The sequence below is a fragment of the Vulpes lagopus genome, chromosome 13 (genome assembly GCF_018345385.1).
Source record: "Vulpes lagopus strain Blue_001 chromosome 13, ASM1834538v1, whole genome shotgun sequence".
Classification (NCBI taxonomy): Eukaryota; Metazoa; Chordata; class Mammalia; order Carnivora; family Canidae; genus Vulpes; species Vulpes lagopus.
Window position 1 is genome coordinate 35494425 of NC_054836.1, and position 23008 is coordinate 35517432.

Sequence of the window (23008 nt, forward strand, 5' to 3'; positions counted from 1 at the left end):
CTTTGAGGAATTCTGAAGAGAAGAATGAATTAAAAAGAAGATACATGTGAAATGAGGTTTATTTTCCCCTACCTAAACCTAGGTTAAAGTTTATTGTGAAAATAATGACTGTATGGTAAATATCTAAAAAAATATTCTAATGAAGAAAATTTCTTGATGTACTGATGCAACTACCTATTTGAACATAATACTATCAAGAATATATCCTAAAGGGCATCCTGGGTGGCTTAGCAGTTTAGCGCTGCCTTCAGCCCAGGGTGTGATCCAGGAGTCCCGGTATCAAGTCCCACATCGGGCTCCCTGCATGGAGCCTGCTTCTCCCTCTGCCTGTGTTTCTACCTCTCTCTCTCTCTCTGTGTGTGTACCTCTCATGAATAAATAAATAAAATCTTTAAAAAAAGAATATATCCTAAAATTTGTTTCTAAAAATTTAAGTCTCAAAGTAGTGCACAGCAATTATGATCTTCTTTAATGTGAGCTACCTGCTTGATTTCCCCTACTAGATTAGACTGACCATGTAAACATGGTAGGGGGTTCTCTTTAATCCCCTGCACTCAACCATGTGCCCAGTGGGTGCTCAAACAATTCAAACTATCAAATTTGGACACAAAGATCTACATGTATACCATCTCTTATTTCTTTTAGCATCAGAAATTAAAGTTATTTGAAGCCTCCGGTTGTTTCAGGTTGTTTGCATTAAGTAGAAGGGAAGAAGGTAAAGCCACAGATCCCTTGCTAATGGGAGGCTGCTTATTCTAAAAGATACCAATTTTCTTGTGTCTGTAAGAAAGCTGTGTGTCAATAGCAAAGCTTGTTGCTCATATCAATAGGAGATAGAGTTTGATTTATTTCGAAGATAACACCGGGGTCAGAGACAATAGGAATATTGTGCTACTTTCCCTAGGATGTATTGACATTAATTTGCATCGCAGCTCTACTGTAAGAACTCTTCCGGCATTTTCTTCGCTGAAGATCCATGGCCAACCAACAGGTCTTGACTCCTGCTGCTGCTACACCCCATCCCACCCCATCCCACCGGCCCACTCTAAGTAGGGCTCTTACTGCCCTCTCTTCTGAGGCATGTTTCCATGTTACCCTCTACCCAGCCTCCAGATAGTGTTTACTACATAGGAGGTGCTCCATAAATATTGGTGATTGATGACCAAATGAATAAATTCCTTAATAAATTCCTTTCTATAATCTTGATTATTTTTTGTAAAGTCTACTTTTGTAAAGAATGAGCCTAATTCTTTAAAACTGGTGTCTGGGGCATGTGGGTGGCTCATTCAGTTCTGAGCACACTTATGATTTCAGCTCAGATCATGATCCCAGGGTCGTGAGATCAAGCCCCATGTAGGGTTCTGTGCTGTCAGCAGGGAGTCTGCTACCCTCCCCCTGCCGCTGGCACCCACCTCCCCAACCCCGCCCCATGCTTGCACATAGACGCAATCTTTCCCACCCCCAAATAAATAAGTAAATAAGTATTTTTAAAATAAAATAGGGGGACGCCTGGGTGGCTCAGTGGTTGAGCATCTGCTCAGGATGTGATCCGGAATTCCAGGATCAAGTCCCACATCAGGCTTCCTGCATGGAGCCTGCTTCTCCCTCCGCCTATATCTCTGCCTCTCTCTCTGTCTCTCATGAATAAATAAATAATATCTTTAATAATTAATTAATTAATTAATTAAAAATAGGTTTCTTCCTCTCTCTTAAAGGAGCTATCTCCTCATTTTGTAATGCTACTTTCCACAGTCACAGGGCAGGTGGTTCCCTCTCAGTGGAGAGGCTCCAATCTCAGCTCCTAAGTACAACCAGTAAGCTGATGGAGTGCCAGCAGACTGAATACATTCCATGGAACCTATCCATGAAAGAGAAGTCATCTCTTCATAGTGTGGGGCCTGTACCACAGGATGAGTTGCCTGGGCAAGATACTGTGTATGGCATTGCTTATGTGGGGTGATTAGCCCATGGGGCAAGTAGACTTCTGAGGTCCTGTAGTCCTCCCTAGTGTCTCAGTTCCCCCCTCCCTATTGGAGCAGCCATAGATGTAGGGCCAAGTCTCTTTCCCTTGGCATCATATGCAGTAATAAACCAGATGTTGAATACTGCATTTGACAGAATTCAGGGAGGTAAATACTGTGCTGATCGGGGTCAGATTGTATTTCACAGTGGCTTCAGAGCTCCCAAAGAGAATTTGCATGTGTTGTCTTGGTTTTGGTCTCTCATTTTCTAGTCTGTTACAGTGAGTCATTTGCCTTGCGATGCTGGCCATTTATTGCATTCAACTCTGATTTTCAAGGTTTCCATCCCAATAACTGAAGGCCTGGATGTGATTGCTATGTTGACGGATGACGCTACCATTGCCACCTGGAATAACGAAGGGCTCCCCAATGACAGGATGTCCACCGAAAATGCCACCATCCTAACACACTGTGAGCGCTGGCCGCTGATGATAGATCCCCAGCAACAGGGAATTAAGTGGATCAAGAATAAGTACGGAACTGACTTGAAAGTCACACATTTGGGCCAGAAAGGGTAAGTGAAATTGGGAGGATTGGCCTTGTGTTTAGCTGCTGTGAAATGGGTCTGATTTTTACAGAGTCCAGGCACTTGCTAGACTGCTCTGCTATTGTGACGTGACAGTATGACATCTCTTGTTTATCTGCTTGCTCATCTTTCATGTAAAACATCTTTGCTGAATGGGCATTTCTATTACATGGCATCCACTTACCTGAAGATGAAATTAGGTTGAAGATTAAATCAAACACTGCACCCGAGTGGAAAAATCAGTCAGTTTCTTAAGACCAAGAATGGAATAGGAGGGACTGTAATCCTTTGGGGCATTTGGCATATGGCAACACAGGAATTGTCAGTGGATTAGAATCCTATTCCTGAATATATATCTCGCCTCTTGTAGAATTTTAGCATGGCTGCAAGTCCCAATGTTGAATGCCTAAAGAGAGTTTCTTAGTCAAGTTTTATATATTGCTTTTGAAAACTGAGTCTACTCCAAGACTTTCTGTCATTAGGTCCTCATGACAATACTGTCTGATAAATAAAGTTGTTGTGTACATAGTTGGTGTTCAGTTAATATTAAATAATTTTATTTTATTTTTTTAATATTAAATAATTTTAGACTTACTGGTATTTGATTTGACCCTTTTATCATCTTTTCACATATAAAACGAAATAAGAAATTTCTGTCATACAGATATATGTACTCCTAGCTTGGATGAATACTGGAGGAATACTGAATACTTGGAGGAAATTATTTTTGAGGGGGAGAGCCTATTTTTGGAGAGGGAGAATGTAGTATAATGATAATTTACCACTTATCATGACCGAAACTAAGGTTTAAAAAAATGAATATTTGACAAAACCACAAGGTATTCAATATATTTTGAATTTTTTTATCAAAAAAGGACTCATTAAATGAATTTAAATTTATGATGTTTGGGTAAGTTGCATTTGTCTGAACCATGGTTACTGTCAAAAGAACTAATTTACACATAGACTTATTCATACTGTTGAATTTCACTTGGAAAATATCACTGTGTAATTCATCTCAAAATCTAATCATGGATTTCTATGTAATCTACTTGAATACTTCATGAAACAGATTTCTCTAAGTCTGTCTCATTAAAAAAAGTCTACATTAAATCAAATATAATTTAATATAAATAATTCTGAACATTTTCCCTGTGCTTATATACATTTTATTATCTCAATTCTGATTGAATTTCAAGGTTTTTGAATGCCATTGAAACTGCTTTGGTCTTTGGAGATGTCATCTTAGTTGAAAATCTGGAGGAAACAATAGACCCAGTCCTTGATCCACTGCTTGGCAGAAACACGATTAAAAAAGGGAAGTAAGTATTGTTGAATTTTTTTTTGTGCTGCATATGAATGTGATCAGCAACTTCTGTTAGGTTCAAAATCAGCGCAGTCCATTGGAATCTTCTTGATGATGTCTCTGAGTTTCCATTCCATGGCAGCTCCGTTCCAAGTCAGAAGCAACCTCAACATGACCCAGATTTTCAGACTATTTCTTTGATAGATTTAGATTCATGTTGTCCAGTCCCTGATTGATAAACCAAAAAATCTGTCACAAATCTGAGAGTAGTTGCTCCTTTATCAGTTCATACCAAAGCAGTTTAAGATTTGGCAAGACACCTTTTGTGTGTTTACCTAAACCACCTATCTTTTGTATCCTTGTTTATTAAATATTTTTCAATAGGATAATTCAAAGTCCATTCACTGTTTTTGGTTTCACTCCACTTCAACCAAAGTAATGGTATCCACAAAATGAGAGGTTTACTGGGCTAGTTCTCTTTTTTCTAATAAGTTTGCAATATGTATATAATATATATATATATTTTTTAATTCATTAGTGGACCCTGAAAATCATTCCCATACCAGCAGCAATGCCACCAACTAAGAACTGCTTAGAGCTCTAAGTGATGTTCCAATCAGCTGCCATTCCCCTGGACACCCCACTCTCCAGAACATTCTACTACGGGTGGGGAAGCCATTTCCCAGGGGTTATCATAGCACTTTCTCTCTTTTTTTTTCTTTTTTAAGATTTTATTTATTTATTCATGAGAGGCACAGAGAGAGGCAGAGACATAGGCAGAGGGAGAAGCACGCTCCCTGGGAGGAGCCTGATGTGGGACTCAATTCCAGGACCCCAGTATCATACCCTGAGCCAAAGGCAGATGCTCAACCCCTGAGCCATCCAGGAATCCCCATCACAGCACTTTCTATGCATGTGTCAAAGGTCACATTCAGCAAATGTGTCTCTGACCAAGCCTTTGTAGGCTCACAGGGGTTATGGCATTCCATGGGCTCTGTGTGGAACCTACAGTCACTACACTTATTTCACTGGGTTTCCTTCTCTTTGTTGGTGGGCTCTTTTCTTCAAAGAGATACCATTTCAGAATTTCTCCAACACCCTGCTTTGACACCCAGTCTCTGCCTCAAAGTGAACGGTCTCCTTTCTCATCACCAGTTTATTCCTGTCCATTTTAAGTGGAAATAGGTCTACTTAAGGATAACTGATTTGTGTTTTTTAAATGGTCCCTAGCCAACTAGTATTTATTATATGAGTAAATCCATTTATAGTGACTGACAACTTATAATTGTTTAATAAGCCAAAATTTACCCAGCCATGCATTTAGAAAAATCTAATAAGCTACTTGACAAACTGCAACTCTGACATAAATATAATTGTAGCCGTGTCTGATGTGTTAAAAATATAGTGTAAAATCTTGAATGTCACTGAAGTGAAATCTTTGTTATTAAGGTTTTGACTATATTAGGAAGGCCTAAAATGTTTCATCGTGAAATGCACATTCTCTAGCTTTAACTTGGACCTTTAGTAACACAATTTAAGTGTAAGAATTTGGTGATTCTTCCTCTCTTCTCTCTCTCTCTCTATATATATATATATGTCTATATTTATATCATTTAAATATATTATAAACATGTATAATTTTATATGTTATGTATTTAAATATATAATATAAATAATATATAAGAGATATAAACATAAATTTAATTACATATATATGTATATAAAATTTAAAACTTCCAGGGACTAATAAATTTGAGTCATGATGTTTCCTCAGGATAGATATAGTTACATATTATTGTGAATCCCAGAAGTCTTATATTTCAGAAACAAATTATTTTCCTAGAACATCAAAGCTTTATCACAGTCTAGAGCAACTTATTCCAAATTATATTATTTCCTGAATAGGTACTCTCTTTTAGGTTTTATAGAACTGATCATATCGTTCCAACATTTTTTTGTAAAGGCCAAGAGAATTGAAAATAATCCATAAGAATATAACAAATGGTGATTATCACATGCAGTTATTATGTTAATGATCCTGGTTCCTAAACTCTTACATATGGGAACAATGACTTACATGAGTATAAATTCATATCTGTATCTCCAGTTTTTCCTACTTCCCTCTCTCTTGCAGATATTTTTAGTATCTTTTTCCAGAGAATCTGAGTGCTGGTGGAGTCCTTACATACTGTATCAGTCACTGATAAAACTTCTCTGAGCACTGTTATACCAGGCACAGTACAAGGGCTGCAGATCCTCAGCATGATAAGATAGAGACCCTGGGTTTCAGGAAGCTATGTTTCCTTTAGGGGAGAGGCAGACCCTGTAAACAATAAAAGAAAGACAGTGCCATTGGTGTGACATTAGAAGTATACGTGGCAGGGATTCATCATTGCCATAGTGGAGACTAAGAAAGGCTTTGTGGAAAAAATTACATTTGATTACCTTAACATTTAATATGAATCTAGAAAGGTGAGTGGGCATTTGTCAGATACACAAGTAGAAGAAGAGAATTTTGGAATGAGAGAAATAAACCAAATATTAAAACGCAAAACAGCCCAACAGCTTTGGGCAGGACTGCAAATAGGATCCACATCAGTGGAGAGTCTTGTGTTGGAAGGGATAAAGGACAGTAAGGCCTGGGGAAGTTGAGACCTGAGAGATTGGCAGGCCCCCCAGAGTGTGGACATCCTTGGGTACCCACAGATGACTTTAAATTTGACCTTTTCCTATTGATTGATAATTCTTTTTCTTTTCCCCAAACATACTAAAGGGGCCCATTCCTATCAGTAACATTAGTTGACAGCAGCAGTGGTTCTTAACCAACAGACTTTTCCTTCCTCGAGTAACAAATCTGGAGTCCCCATATTTTCACTTGAGAACCATGAGCATGTCAGTGGGGAAGCTAGTGAAGACTTTTAGGCACCCTAGGAGTAATGTAATCAGATCTGCGTCTGGAAGGACATGCTGTCGGCATTATGAAGTACTGATGGAAGGGACATGGACCAGGGTCCATGGGGCCAAGATCTAATTACCAAACAATTGCAGTCGTCCAGTTGAGACATGATATGACCCTAAACTAAGGCAGTGATACTAGAGAGAGAGGACCCACGAAAGAATTCTGAAGGAGTTAGTTTCATCAGTTCATGGTCATTAATGGGATGTTGTTAAGGGAAAAAAGGAAGGTTCAAGGGTGATTTACAGTCTTCTGCTAGGTTAAATGATGGTGTGGTTCATGGAGAGATGTGGTACAGCAATAGGAGTAAGTGCAGGAAAAGAAGCAATGAGCTCGCTTATTGCATTCAAAGACATTCAAAGATGAAGGTGCTAGAAAGGAAGTCTAAGAAGCCAGTGGAGCTTGATAAGGAGATCTTGGCTGACTATGTAGACTGTTGCATGAAGTCATGTCCTGACATTCTGTATGCTCACTCCTCTCCAGCCCAGAGAGTGGTTAAAATAATCTTTTCCTAATATTGCTTCTATCACTGGCCTGTTGAAGAACCCATTAAGAATTCTCTGTTGCCTGTTACAGTAAATTGAAATGAAGCTCTTCTCTGAAGCCTATGAAATGTTTTACCTATTTGATAACTTACTCCCTTTATTCACACAGATTAATTGCCCCCTCGTATGATATGATGTTTTACTTACATGGTCTTTCTACAAATCCCAAATTCTGCTCCATTCAGGATCCAACTGCCATTTAATTAATTAAATGGGAATTTTGAGTTTCCACTTTCAGGTCTTCCTATGCCGAGTCCATTCTGTACTGGGCCACTGTGACATTTTGCCTTTATCTGTCCCTTGTAAGTTATGTTTTGTTTTTGTTTTTGTTTTCAGCCCTATATCTGTATTAGATTACAAGTTCTCTATGAATAAGAAACATCTTTGTCTTTTAAAAGATGGTTAACCAAAGTCAAAATAAAACAATAAAAACACAGACTTTTATTTCAGGCAGATTAGATGTGTAAATGCTGAAAAACAACCAAGTGTGTTAAAATATTCACACCTTCCGGCGCTTGGTTGACCAAAAAAAAAAAAAAAAAGAGTGTACCTAAAAAGCAGGAATTGGATAGACAAGGAACGCCAAAGCTCGTTTTCTTCTTGAGGGCACCTGCTAAAACCTGATGACATAGAATTTCTGTTTTGATGGATACCTGGAGCCTGGACCATGCCAGCTGAGGGTGTGAAGTCTGCTAAGAGGCTGCTGTATAATGCTAGAGCCTCAAGGGGCCAAGCCTTCAATTTGAGGGTAAACTTGTCAAAAACCAAACAAAACCCAGCCCTGTGGAAAGGAGTGCTTTCCTTTCTGTACTTTGGCACTGAGAAGTGAGAAAATGTCCCCTGAGAGTTCCTAATCAGAAACTCTCTTAAAAATATTCAAGACAAAAAATAATTCAAGACAAATTTTTGCTTAGATGCCCTAAAAATCTCAAACCAATAACTTATTTTTAAGAGGCACCAGATTGGTCACGCCCCAGTGTACTTGGCAGAAGAAAATAAAAATCCTGTCTGGAATTATGTACATCAACCCAGACTTTAGAGAACTGTACACAATGTAATTCCAAGGTATAGGAGTTCACAGGCAAAAATCACAGAACACAGTAAATATGGCATCATACAAGGGAGAGCCAATAGAAACATCAGATAACAGAATCCTTCTCTCATTGCTGCTTTGTTTTATATTTCCTTGATTTGTTAATAGGACATGTTTATTATTAGCCTTCCATGGATTATTTATTATTAGTTTTGCTAATGTTTTCCATGAGATTTTTCATCAGTTTTTTAAATTCTTTTTTTTTTTTTTGGCTTCTACTCCTTGTACTCTTTCCAGCATGATTTTGAACTTATTCTTTCTTTGAACATATATTTTTCCATCTTTTCTGTAGGGTTTGGCATGGGAGGGAAGATAAATACAATGATGACTCCATGATCTTGAACTAGCTGCATGAGCATTTTCAAGAGAACTTCAAGGCTATGCAGTGGGGCTTATGTGCTAGCGCATGGTTTTTTAGAAATTAGCATACTGGGGTACAAGAAGTAAGATGAAATTTGGTTCAAATCTTGGTCTGCCCCCCCCCCTTTAGTTTGGTGATTTGAAGTAAGTTGTTTAGGCTCTTTTTCTGCATTTATGTTTTCTTACCTTGTGGAGGAAAAAAAATTATGAACAACATAGCACAAATAGGTAGTCAAAGTATATTATTTCCCTTGAATCTTGAACCAATAATAACTGCAGTATGTTGGTGATTGGGAGCATAAATCAGATACTAAGCCAGAGATCCTGAAGTAACATGTTGTATTTTGGATGTGGGATGTGTGAACAAGAAAATCAGTCATACATCTTTTGATGTTTTAAGTTGACTCCTGAGAACAGGAGAGAGTTTTTTGTCATTTAAGTTGTATTGTTTAATGCTGATACATATAAAAGTTATAAAGCATAATAAATTAGATATATATCTTCCATTCAAACGATGAACTGAAAATTTACCAATATTCTTTAAGCCACTCTTATTCTCCCAATAAGGTCCCATTGGGCCTCCTCTCCCAAAGGTAGTATTCTAAACTTTGTTATCATTTCAAAACTTTATTTAAAGTACTTTATTTTTTTTTTATTTGGGGCTTTACAAAAATGTAATCATAGTATATCTAAAGGGACTTGAATTTTCCACTGTTAACATGTCTAAGACTTACCTGTATTCTTGCTTTTAGTTCTGTTTTATTTTCATTGTTCTCATATCCAGTGGCATAACTGTTCCTGTTTATTCAGTATTCATATTGAGGAACATTTCAGTTGTGTTTGTGTTTTCTACCATTACAAGCCATGCTACTATGAATATTAGTACTCTGAAGATTTGTATATACATTTACAGGTACACACAGCAAGAGGTTCTTCAGAGTTTATATTCTGGAGTTAGGTTGTAGAGCGTGTGCACAGTCAGCTTTAAAACATAATGCCAAATTGGTTTCCAGAATATTAGTACAAACTCGCATGCTCACCACTAGTGTGAGCTGAGGTAGGGACTTGTGCACTTCTGCTGTTTTTTTTTTTTAATACAAGTTATGTATGCAGTACAATTAACTGCCTCTTCCTAGGAGGAAGTATTCTACTTCTTATTTTTTTTCCAGCTCTTATTTTTGAATGGAAAAAGTTGAAGACATTCCACATTTTGATACTAGTCTTGCCTTTAAGAGCTTTAAAAGTACTTTGGAATAATGTTTGATATTTTAGTGAAAGCATTATTTCCACCTGCCAAATGTCTGTTTCACCAAAGCAAATGCTTCCTTGTGAGTTCATGTAACTCTAAAGAAAAGAAATTGTTTTTAAAAATCCATATACATGCAAGATTAAAATAGATTGGTCAAGTAAGAATTATTTTTCTTCTAATGCAGTAAATAAAAAAGGAGAAAATGATGGAAAAGAAAACTAATGGATAAAGGTCAACAGGGCTTTAATAATAGAGATACCATTTGGTTTATTAGAACAGGAACAGAAAAATTTTTATTTTAACTTGATCACATCCCAAACCGACCTATGTTGTTGTAAACTTTCTGATGGACATCTTATTCTCATGTCCAAAAATAAACATTGATTATTTTTCTATTCCCTTCTGTCTTTACAATTCTATGTTATTATGTCCATACAATTACTTTTGTGATTGCAGACATTTCCCTTTGTATTGTAAAGACAAGATAGCATTGAAAACAAGGAAAAGATGGGGACTCAAGGCCAGAGCATTCACCCAGCTTGTCCTCACTGCAATCCTCTTCCTCCCACACAAGTGGGATAACATTTGCATCCTCCTGAAAGCCACATCCCTCATGAAGTTTTCCGCCATTAATGGTGTTTTTGTTTATTTTACTTCTGTTTGTTTTAGGGGCCTTTTTTTTTTTAACCAATATTAGTTTATTCTTCCTAATAACAAATGTCTGAGAAGACGCTTGTGATAGATATAGCATAGTCCAAAAGTTGAAGTTCATTAATAATTGGAATGTTGTGGAGTATGAAGTAATGAATACTAATTACTCCTTTCATGTCTGACAGGTCCCTATGGACCAATACATCAGCCCAGACTTTAATTTGGTTCTAGTAATGGTTTCATCAATAGCACATTAAATCTGTGTTTGAGAAGATATACAGTTGAACCTGACCCACATAGTAGATACCACTGTCATAAAATGGCCACAGGCTGACAACAGCTGGGTAATTACAAATAATTAAATCTACCAAACTCCAGACAATCCTAATTTTAAGTAAAATACATCTGATCATATCAATCGACAGAAAACATATCTGGGAAGATTTATCAACATGTACTTTTTCCAAAGCAAATTTACTGGCTTACATAATAGAGAAGTTGCTGATCTGTGAAGCATCTTCATAAAATTATATTTCTTTAATCTTTCAAATCCCTACAAGTATTATTGAAGTAATTTTTGAACTTTAATCTTAGCTGGAGTAACCTTTCTGTAAGATATATTTCGAATTGTTTCTGAGCCTACAAATATTTTTTAAAACATTTTATACTTTTCCTACATTTATTTTCATGTAATTGTCCTTTTAATAATAGTTCTTAAGTAGCATGTCATATAAAGGAACTTAAAACTAACAGGAATATTAGTTATACAATTATAAATTTATTTTACAGAAATAAGATAATGAAAGATATTTTACAGGGCAGCCCAGTGGCTCAGTGGTTGAGCCTCTGCTTTCAGCTCAGGGCATGATTCCTGGAGACCCAGGATCGAGTCTTATGTCGGGCTCCCTGTATGGAACCTGCTTCTCCCTCTGCCTTTGTCTCTGCCTCTTTCTCTCTGTGTCTCTCATGAATTAATAAAATCTTAAAAAAAAAAAAGAAAGATATTTTACAGATACTTACCATGACTGTATTCCCTAAAAGTGCTAAGATTATTAATAAAGGGGATTGTTTACAATTAACACGTTTTCAGTTTATTTGGTATTTTTATGTTATTACCTTTGCAGTTGATGCTACATGATTGTATTACAACTGACGTTAGATCTATTTAAATGAAGCCTTGGGTGGGACTTAAGATAGAGAATCACGTTAAATTAAATCCCACACTGTGATAAAATGTGCTCTCAAGCTGGAAGCATATGGTTTTTAAATAAACTCAAGTCATTCATAGTTCTTTCTTTAGAACCCTTGTAGATAGAAATTGCTCTATTTTCAAGTTAATTCGTGCCCTCATATAGTAGAATTCAGCGTTCTAGTCTCTCCTAATTTGTAAATTCAAAATAAGGTTTAACCACAGAAAAGACCTTACTATTCATAAATTCAGTCCAGATTTTTTTTTTTTTTAAAGAATAGCATTCAGAGTGTGCGAATAGTCCACACACACACTCATAGTCCTCTTGGGTGGTACTTGGGTGAAGGCAAATTCCAAACAGGCCACAGATAAAGAATCTTTTACAAATCTTTTCTATAAAAAAATAAATAGCAAATTTCCTTAAAAAAAAAAACGCAAACAGAACCAGGATTTCTTTTTCATGCTGCATTATAATATTTAAATATGGGAATATATTGAAATATGAAATATATATTGAAAGACATATGTAAAAAAAAGAATTAGTGTAATTTTAAAAAAGACATATGTGTGCCATCATATTTATCATAATATATGTAATGCGTATATATATTCTATATTTCAGAAGAGAAATAATCTCTGATTTTCTTTTTTTAGCTTCCTTTTTTCTTTCAAAGTTACCTGGAGTTCCTGCAACACGAGTCTTTTTTTTTTTTTTTTTTTTTTTTTGTAGAATCTAATTGAAGTTTGCTTTTCTCCGAGAGGGACGTGTTGGTTATATTAACTATATGAAGCAGCAAGACAATTAACTCATTTCTATTCAGGACTTCTTTCCTCCTTCTCCTGGGCTGTCTTGCCAGCTGTGCAGCTTTCAGCCCAGACCTTTCTGGGGGAGCAGGGTTTGACCAACTGGGCGGCCCCTCCTGCTGGGGTTGCTAGGTAACGCTGCCCGCTGTGCGACCAGGTCCTGCCACTGTGCCCCCAGGTCCCAGCAGTCACAGCTCCCAGGCCTCCTCCAGAAGCGCTTCATTTTAAGCAGCAGGACATGCAGTAAGGCTTTTAGATGTCCTTTGAAAAGTTTTTTTTTTCCTTTTCTTTTCCTGAGTGTGGTTCCCCCCCCCCCCCACTAGTGCAATGATATTATTTCCTTATCTCAAACCACCTGCATGGAGCACCTGGGTGGCTCAGGGGTTGGGCATCTGCCTTGGGCTCAGGTCCTGATCCCACTGGGATGAGACCCGCATCACGCTCCCCATAGGGAGCCTGCTTCTCTCTCTGCCTATGTCTCTGCCTCTCTGTGTCTCTCATGAATAGATAAAAACAAAACACCCCCCGCAATCTCTTCACCTTGACCAACAGGCCCTGCTCAGAGAGCTGGAGACTTCTCCAGTTCAGGGAACTTGTGAGCTGTCTGAATTTCCTTTTTTTTTTTTTTTTAAGATTTTATTTATTTATTCATGAGAGACACAGAAAGAGAGAGAGGCAGAGACACAGGCAGAGGGAGAAGCAGGCTCCATGCAGGGAGCCGATGTGGGACTTGATCCAGGGTCTCCAGGATCACACCCTGGGCTGCAGGTGACGCTAAACCACTGCACCACTGGGGCTGCCCTGAATTGCCCTTCTTAGAGCATGGACCTTCGGTATGCTAATCTGGTATCACAGGAAATGTCTCTCCAAAGGGCATTGTGAGAAAGGTTTTGCAGATCTTTTTGAAAACAGTCATCCTTGCAGCAGGTCCGTGTTCTAAATTGAATATGCTGCCTTTCCAAGTTTTGTTTTAGATGGCAATAAAAAATAATGATGGTGTTTGTTCATGTACTCAGAATATCTAATCAGTAGAGAAAGTCATTTAGGTTTTTATGATCCAGGACTGATGGCATTTGCAGCAGCAGCTACACTAAATCTTGAGAAGAGTTCCAATGAAAGTAAAAGATATTTCCACAGTTGCCAGATACCTATGTGACATATAAAATATCCAGATTATAATCTCCAATTTGAGATTCTCATCTTGATTATGTTGAGCTAATGCTCCCTCAACTCACAGAGATTCTGGTTTTCAAGGAAATTGCATAGCTGGGAGAAATGTTTCCCAATGTTTGTCACAGAAGTGCTGTGAATATTAGACATGAATTCATTTTTACGTATTTTTATATCAGTCCTCTACAGGAGTAATAACCTTCTGTGACTTTAAGAAATTAGGAATCTTTATCCTAAAACACCTTTTGGCTGGATTTTGAATAAACTCTGAAAGAATTTTAAATTCCCAATGTACCTGATTTTCTTTTTTTGTAAATGTGACATATGGAAAACTGAATTAGTGGTTAAAATGCAGATGATGGCCTTTTATATAATAATTTATTCAGCTAACTAGTAAGCATTTTGGCATATTTGAAAGAGTATTCTTTTCCCTTAAAGCCAGAAGATAGAAAATTTTTCTGCACATTGAATGATTTAAAATTTTTATAAGTTAATTCATTCTATGAAAATATCAATCAGAAATTCAACTCTTTGGTTAGCCCTGGGCATCTCGACAATCAGTGCTATTCTCCTTCATAAACAAGGACAGAATTTCTAAGCAGAGATCAGCAGGGCATGTTCTCTGAGCTGTATCTTTATATTTTTTTTTCCCTAGTGGCCATAGATTGTTACTGCGTCAATCATATCCTCTCAGTACCCTCTTGTGAATGATGGAGGCTGGGGTTACAAGCTGTCATCATCAAACAGAGCAAATTAACCTGCGGTGTGATGCAGTGAAATGGACTTTATACCAGGAGTCTAGAGACCCAGGTTCTAGTCCCAGCTCTGCCACTAAGCTCTGTGACCTTGGGACACGTCATAAACATTTTGGGTCCATAAAGGAAACTAGAATAATCTCTAGGGGCCCTTCTTGCTCTAAAACTATAAGTCAGCTAGGTAAAACAATGTTTTTGATTCATCCTATCCAGTAAAACCATAGTGTTCGTACTGGGGAAAATAATTTTATTTCTGATCTGAGGTCATATAATCCGTTTCTAACCTCCATACTAGGCATTGAGAAAAAGGGGCAGGTGGTGATCACTCCTTTGGAGAGATGAAAAAACCCTCTGGGAGCAACTCCATCCCAGCTTCAGAGATTTCTGCCCCACTTGATTCTCACTGAGATATGGTGTCAGGGGCAAATCCCATGCATGGAGGGAACAGGGCCCAAAAATGTGTTAAGAACTGCTGCTTTAAGATAATAGCCACACTTGCAAGTTTTATATTGTTCTTCACAGGTGCTAGTGCTTTTCATTGAAGTTCAAGTTCAGGAGCTTGTAGTTGCCTGCTGTATTCTAGAAGTCATAACCTCTGGACTCATGTCTTTGACTGAAACAACCAAGTGATTGTTTGCTTTTCCCACCCCTCTGGTTAACTCCGTTGTTTTTTGGATCCTTCAAATCATGAGAGAGCACTAGCGGTCTGTTTAATTTTCCCAGATAGGAGATTAACCAAAAATTAACCTAGCAGCAATGATAAAACCCACTGAGTCATTATGCAGTTCTTGCCTTTCATAGATCATAAACACCCCAATTGAGGATAATTTACTATCCCTGGGAAATTCGAACCTATGAAATAATGTTTCCGAGCAAAATGTAAAAGCCAATTTTAGAGGCAGACATCCTTCTCTTTTCCTCTGATTAACTAACTGTCTCTTCACCAAGAAAATCAGACCTGTCCCTCAAGCAGGTTGATTTCTGACTTTCAAACCAGGGTTTGTGAACACTTCAGGGTATACATAGGTGTACAGGAGAAATTTGGAGCCACAGCGTCATTTCTGAGCCACTTTATGGAGCATTGCTTTGACCTAGGTATTTGTTAAGTATTTAACCAGTTGGAAGCATTTGTCACTTATACCCAGAAGCAGTCGTTCAAACCTCATACTTCATTTTGGCCAGTCTTAGACTTGTTTTTCTTGAGAGCCTAGGCAGGGAAGCAATGTTATGTGTAGTAGCTGATTGGAAAAATCATAGCTTGGTGGTACTGGGAAATCAAGCGTGATGAGCCTCTATTTCCCTGCAAGAAGATTATGTTCACACCACTAACCATGTGATCTTCTAGAGTGGTGATAGGTGAACAACCTGTCTTGATACAACCCGTAAACTAAGAATGGTTTTTAAAGGGTTGTTAACAGAGAAGAATATTTGGGAAAGATGTACGTGACGCACAAAACGTGAAGTATTGATTCTCTGACCCTTTATAGAAATAGTTCTCCAACCCCTGCTCTGGAGAGATTTCTTCCTGAGGCCTGAATCCTAGGACTTCTGAAAAGAAGTTAGTCATCTTGTGGGGCTTGTTTTGATTCTCACATTACATGCACATACCCTCACAGACCTCGAAATGAAACTTCTTACCTCAGTTCCTAAGCCGGCCACGCTGAGCGGTCCCAGTGGACAACAATCAGGAAAACTGTGGAGTTGGTTTGTCCAGTGTTCTTCATTTAAACGCACATTTTTAAATTGTAAAGGTAGTTCCATTTTCTTTTCATCTGGCGATAGACGTTTGTGATTAAAACAGGAAGTTTATGAGGTAAATGTGTAAGTAAAAATTCATAAGCAAATTAGGGAAAATGGAATCTGAAGTCATGAACGGTTGTGACAGGCCTGGCATTTCTGAGATGCTGCTCTAAGGAGGAAAGAATTCAGATCAAGATGGAGCAGCCATCAGAAGATCATAAGACGTACCGGAGGTTTATTTAAAGTTTGTATTTGATTACTGTGGTGTCATAAATGAGGATCATCTTTGGTGTGGCTTATGTGTGAGAACCTGGGGTATAGTAATTATTCTTGAAGGTTCCTTTAAAAGCTAGTCAGTGAGTAGTGCAAGCAAAAAAAGAGCTTTCTCAAAACTACCTTTAGGATCAATTTTGGAAACCCTTGGAAAGAGATGCTCAAGTAGTGGGAGAAATTTTGATGATGGCCCAAATGAAACTATGGTTGAATATGTCTTAGTCCAAAAGAAGTGAGTTAACCAAGAAAGATATTCTTATATAAGAGCAACCTGTGACATGCCTCATTGTGCTCAAAAGGCAAGCATGAACCTCTGAGAAGCTGTAGTTAGCATAATTACTTCCCTTGCAGATTGATAAAAGCCCAAATGTTACCAATTGACCTCTTGATATTGTTGTCCTTTTTCTCTTTCTTAGGAACACTGTTGTTGTTAATCACATGCCATGCAATTTAATTGTTTAAAGTGCACAAGTAAGTGGGTTTTAATATATTCAAGCAATATGCAGCCATCACCACGGTCAGTTTTATTTTTTTAAAGATTTTTATTTATTTATTAGAGTAGGTTCACTTGAGCAGGAAGGAGGAATAGTGGAAGAGGGAGAGAATCCTCAAGCAGACCCCCACTGAACATGGAGCTCATGTCGGTACTCGATCCTGGGAGCCTGAGATCATGACCTGAGCTAAAACCAAGAGTCAGACACTTAATGGATTAAGCCACCCAGGGTCCCCTACCACAGTCAGTTTTATATTGAAACTCTTAGGCACTCACTAATGTACTTTGTTTCTACAGATTTGCCCATTCTGGACATTTCCTATTAGTAGAATCATAAAATATGTGGACGTGTGTGACTATTCTTTTGCTTGGCACTATGTTGTGAGGGTCCATCCATGTAGCATTATCAGGACTTGCTCCCTTTTTGTTACTGAATAACAGTTCATCGTTTGGATGTACCACAGTTTATTCATGAGCTTACACACATTTGGGTTGTTTCCACTTTTTGGCTATTATGAATAATGCTGCTATGTACCTTTGTATACAGAGCTTATATGGACCTGTGTTTTCATTCTTTGGGGTATATAGCTAGAGTAGTCGATATGGATTAAACGGTAACTATATGCATAAGGTTGTGAGAAACTGCCAAACTACTTTCAGCAGCATAGGAGGGTTCCAACTTCTCTACTTGCCAACACTGCTGCAACCTATTGGGGTTTTTTGTTTGTTTTATTCTAGCCATCCAGTGGGTGTGAAGTGGCACCTCACTGGGACTTTTATTTGCATTTCTTTGATGACTAATCGTGTTGAACATCTTTTCAGATGCTTCTTGGCCATTTGTATATCTTCTCCGGAGAAATGTCTATTTGCATTCTTTTCCTATCTTTTAATGAGGCAGATCTTTGATCTTGATGTGGCTGTCACACTGTAGGCACTTAGAGTGTATTCATTTATGGAACGGACTAAACAGAAAGAATGGCTGCATCAGTATGGAAGATTTTATAGTCATGATGCCTATTATGAGAGAGTTAAGTAATGTTTGTGAGAGCAGAGTGATTGTGTGCCTGTTGGTTATATGCCCACTGCCTACAAGACTCTCCGACAGCCTGGCATAGTGTAGGTGTTCACTAATTGCTTTTTGAGTAAATAAATGTTTGGGTGTAACATGTTTTACTATAAAAACCAAGAACTGAAGAAATTATCAATAAGGTACATGATGATTTTGATGAGCATGATATCAGCTGGAAAATATTTGCAAACATGTGAACAGATGGTGTCATTTCCATGACCTGTGAACCAAGGCCTCTGGGCCCCTGTTCTCATTGGATACACCAACAGCTGCTCTCTAGTTCGTTTATAACATTTGCCCCGTAATTCATTCATCTCTTTTTTTTCTCACTCTTTCTGATAGCGATGTGAATACTCTATTTTTATTTATTTTTTCAAAGATTTTATTTATTCGACAAACAAGAGTGAGAGCATGAGTGGAGGGAAGGGCAGAGGGAGAGGGAGCAGCAGACTCCCTGCTGAACAGTGAGTCCAACTATGGGCTTGATCCCAGGACTCCTGGGATCATGACCTGAGCCAAAGGCAGACACTTGTTAGACTGAGCCACCCAGGCACCCCTGTTTTTAATTTTTTTTAGAGGGAATCATGGTATACAAATACATACTGGTTTAGAAGAAAGTTGCTACCTAAATTGGTCTTTGCTCTTCTAGAAAGTAACATTAAAAGAGTAGGAAGTCTTGACGTAGTAAAAACAACCCAAAACTAGATAACATGAATGGATTGACCATTCAACTTAATAAAGAATTTCTCCAATGGTGGCTTGTTTGGCAGATCTTTTTTCAAGCTTAGACCCTTAATCAAAAACTGTGAAATTTTTGTTACAAATATGAGATCATTACAATGCAAACAAAATTTGAGAGTTGGATGAAGAGGTCATGAATCTTATCAGTCTTTTGGGATTCTTAGCTGTAGTGACTAAGAGGGATTTTGTGATGAAAGCTTTAGTGATTTAAGAAAACGATGACTTTTTGAAAAATCATTACACACCACGGTGGTTTTACAAAATTGTTCCTAGTCAGATAAAATGGCCAGGGGTTCAGAAGCCCTTTCCTCACTATGTGGCACAACAGATTAACCTCAGAGCAAGGTAAAATTGTGAAACATCCACCAGCAGCAATCTAAAATATTGCCACATCACAAATTTGGGGCATCTCTCCTCAAGTTTAAAAAAAGTTGTTGCAAGTATTGTGACATTTTAAGAAAAAGGATGTTGCCTGAATGTTGAACTTGATGTTCAGTGTCTGTCTTTTTAATTCATTCAATTTTCCAAAATTGATAAATTTAGTAAAGTAACATATCCCCTATAGGTCAGTGAAATTAAGTAGTATTTTAAAAAAATACTGTATTTACATGAAAAAAATATGGCCTTTGGATAACATTGTCATCATTAGGATATCTCTATAATTAAAATACTTTAGGTGTACCTGGGTGGCTCAGTCGGTTTAGCATCTGCCTTTGGCTTGGGTCATGATCCCAGGATCCTGAGATCGAGCCCACATAGGGCTCCCTGCTCAGCAGAGAATCTGCTTCTCCCTCTCCCTTTGCCCCTCCCCCTGCTCCTTCTCTCTCTATCTCTGTCAAATCTTAAAAAAAAAAAAAATCCTTTATGCACTGACAATGGAAGAATGAAGAATCTTTGTATTTAGTATAAAATAGAAGACGGAGAAGATACTCTGTGTTTCAGGCTCAGTCCTAGGCTTTTTACATGTATTTTTACTCCTATGCAATTCAGACATCTTTGATGGAAGGGTTTGAGAAATATCAGTATTTGTGATTTGTCTGTGTGTGAGCTTAAAAACCCCTCTTGGGGGTCCCTGGGTGGCTCAGCAGTTGAGTGCCTGCCTTTGACCCAGGGCATGATCCTGGAGTCCTGGGATCGAGTCCCACATTGGGCTCCCTCCATGGAGCCTGCTTCTCCCTCTGTCTCTGCTCCCCTCTCTTTCTTTCTCTCTCTGTTTCTCATGAATAAATAAATAAAATATATTTTTTAATTTTAAAAATTAAAATTAAAAAAAAAAAAAACCCTCTCCTGGATCCTCCTAGCAGGTTCCTGGCAGAAAAAAAGACCACAAAGTAGGCTGGGAATTTTTAAAATAGAATTAATACAGTGACCCTTCACAGAAAGAATTTTCAAAGGGAAGGGTAGTGGAACCCAGTAGAAGAATCCAGGCAACCAGTGATGTACAACAGCAGGAAGCTATTACCACCTCTAGGCCTGAAAGTGTTATTTGGTCCTGTGAGCGGAGCTGTGGGAAGGGGACCATCCCAAACCTGGAGTACCGTCATAGCAGGACACAACCTCCACCAGACCATGGCACTGAGGCCCAGGAGATCTGCTTTGAACTCCCTCTCCTGTCCTGCCATGTCTTGCTAATGCTTCCATTGGCCAAAGCCCTTCCACAATCCAGAGGGCAACAGAGCCTGGGTGAAGAAGTCCTTACAAGTTAGACCCATATATCTGGAGTAGAAAAAAGTAAGCCCCTCTGCTCAAGGAGGGGTTGCATTCATTCAGAGCTTTGCTTGCAATTACAGAAACCACCTCCGTCTAGCTTAAACCAAACAAAGCCTGTGTCACAAGGCTGCAAGGCGTCATGGCAACTGGGTTAAAAATGCAGCCAGGTGTCGAGGAAGATGGGACCCAGAAGCCCATAAAATCTAGAACGTGCTCCCTTTGTATGCTCTTGACCCCAAATATTGATTGAATCTTCCTTCGGAAACCAGGAATGTCTTTCTCTGCTGTGCCGGTTTACCAGGAGGAAAGGGTGTCATCAACATGAACTATGGGTTCCATTTGCAGCCCTCCCTTCTCTTTGTTCCAATCCTAAATCCCAGGAAAGCTCACTCTAATTGGAGTATTTTGAAGTGCCCACTTCTGGTCCCTGTGGCTGAGGGAACAGGGATATATAGGACAGAAGCATGGCTACTGAGATCCCACCCTCATGCATCCCTCACGGGAAGCTTCTTAAACTTTGCTTTTGAGCCAGGGCCAAAAATACTGAAATAGAAAGTAATTTAAAGTATATGCGTATTTTTAATATATATGTATAAATTTTGAATATATTTATATACAGTTAATTCACAGATATATCCAAACACATACTCATTTTATCCTTTAAGAATAGCAATGTTTAATGTAAGGTTAACCACAGAAAGTGTAATAGAAGCTAATGTTTGTTTTTGTACAACCTTCATGTGATGTATTGCATATTCTTGTTATGAATATGTCATGAGTTGAGTAGTATTATCATCATTTTGCATGTAAACAATCATGTAGAGGTTTAGGGGATAATTCCAGTTTCTTCTATACTTTAGGGAGACAGTATTTGAATAATCTTGAATCACCTGGTCTTACAGCCTAGGTAACATTATCAGAATAGAAGAAATGGAATGCCACCTAATTACCAGTTATGGTTTGTGGAAATCTCCTGAATGTTTGTATCATGCCCTCTTTAGGTACATCAGGATTGGAGACAAAGAATGTGAATTTAACAGGAACTTTCGTCTTATCCTTCACACAAAACTGGCAAATCCGCATTATAAGCCTGAATTGCAGGCTCAGACAACCCTCCTCAATTTCACGGTCACAGAAGATGGTCTAGAAGCCCAGCTCCTGGCAGAGGTGGTCAGTATTGAAAGGCCAGATCTGGAGAAACTTAAGGTAAAAAATTAAGAAACCTTGGATCAACATTTATTCAGTATCTGCCTTGCACAAGTTATAGTGCTCAGACTCAGGAGTGTTAGATAGGATTCCTGCCCACTAGGGATGTCTAATCTAATTGAGCAAAATGAGGATGTACGTGAACAATGAACAATTCAAGAGTACTTGTGTTAAAGCAGGTAGTTAGCATTGGGCCTCCAGTTGGAGTTGGGCTGGCTCTAGATCTGCTTTCATGAAGGTGACGAGGACAAGCAAGGAGATGCTAGTCATGGAAAACAGAAGTAGAGAAGCAGGAATGTGTCCTGTCAGCCAGGGCAAAGACCCAAAAGAAGCAGTAATGGAATAATGCTGGAAAAATTCAGGGGATCATAGCTGGTGATGACTAGTATTTAAAGGAAAATGTATGGTTTTATGTACAGTGATTAAGAAAAAAACACTAAAAATAATTAAAATGAGGGTTGATTACCATTAAAACAAACAAACAAACAAAACGCACACCAAAAAAAGCCCCAAAACAACATAGGAGGCCTGAAAATGTAGAAAGAAGTCAATGGCAGGGGTGAGTGGTTGCCGCAGAGATGGTATGGCCTGCAAAACCAGAAATATTTACCATGTTGCTTTTTATGGAAAGTGTTTGCCACTCCTGTTATAAATCAGTGGTTCTCAAGTGGTGGTTCCTAGAACATTAGCATCAGCTGGGAACCTTAAATGCGAAATCTCAGGCCACAGACCACATCCTGCTAAATGTCACATTCTGGAGGTAGGCCCAGCCATCTGTTTTACAGGCCCTGCGAGGGGTTCTCACACATGTTCAGAGTCCATTTGAGATGGCTTTCAGGTGGATTTACTTCTGCACCAGTCAACAGGCCGGGCAGAGACAGCCCTGGGACCAAGGCTAAGTGCGAGTGGACACAGGGCTCTCAGGTCTGCTCGCAGGCGTGCTCACGTGCAGTGCCATCGCAACCTGCCAGTGACAAGTGATCCAAGTGACCAGGGTTAGAGGACCACAGGCATGCTGCTTTGTTCATCATTGACAAGCTGGACAGAGAACATGTCCATATTCGAAACACCATATGACCATATAAGAAAACAGTTTTGTAATATATTTACACGTGGGTTTTTTTTTCCCTAACGCCTTGATCGTTTGGTTA

The 23008-nt window shown here is 38.5% G+C and overlaps 1 protein-coding gene across 1 annotated transcript in view; it reads left to right on the forward strand.

Annotated features, from left to right (window-relative positions):
- DNAH11 (dynein axonemal heavy chain 11) overlaps positions 1-23008 on the forward strand; it is a 313463-nt gene that overhangs the window by 239011 nt on the left and 51444 nt on the right. The window contains 3 exon segments of the mRNA XM_041728012.1: positions 2300-2535; positions 3747-3869; positions 21653-21857. Of these exon segments, the coding sequence (XP_041583946.1) occupies positions 2300-2535; positions 3747-3869; positions 21653-21857 (564 nt within the window).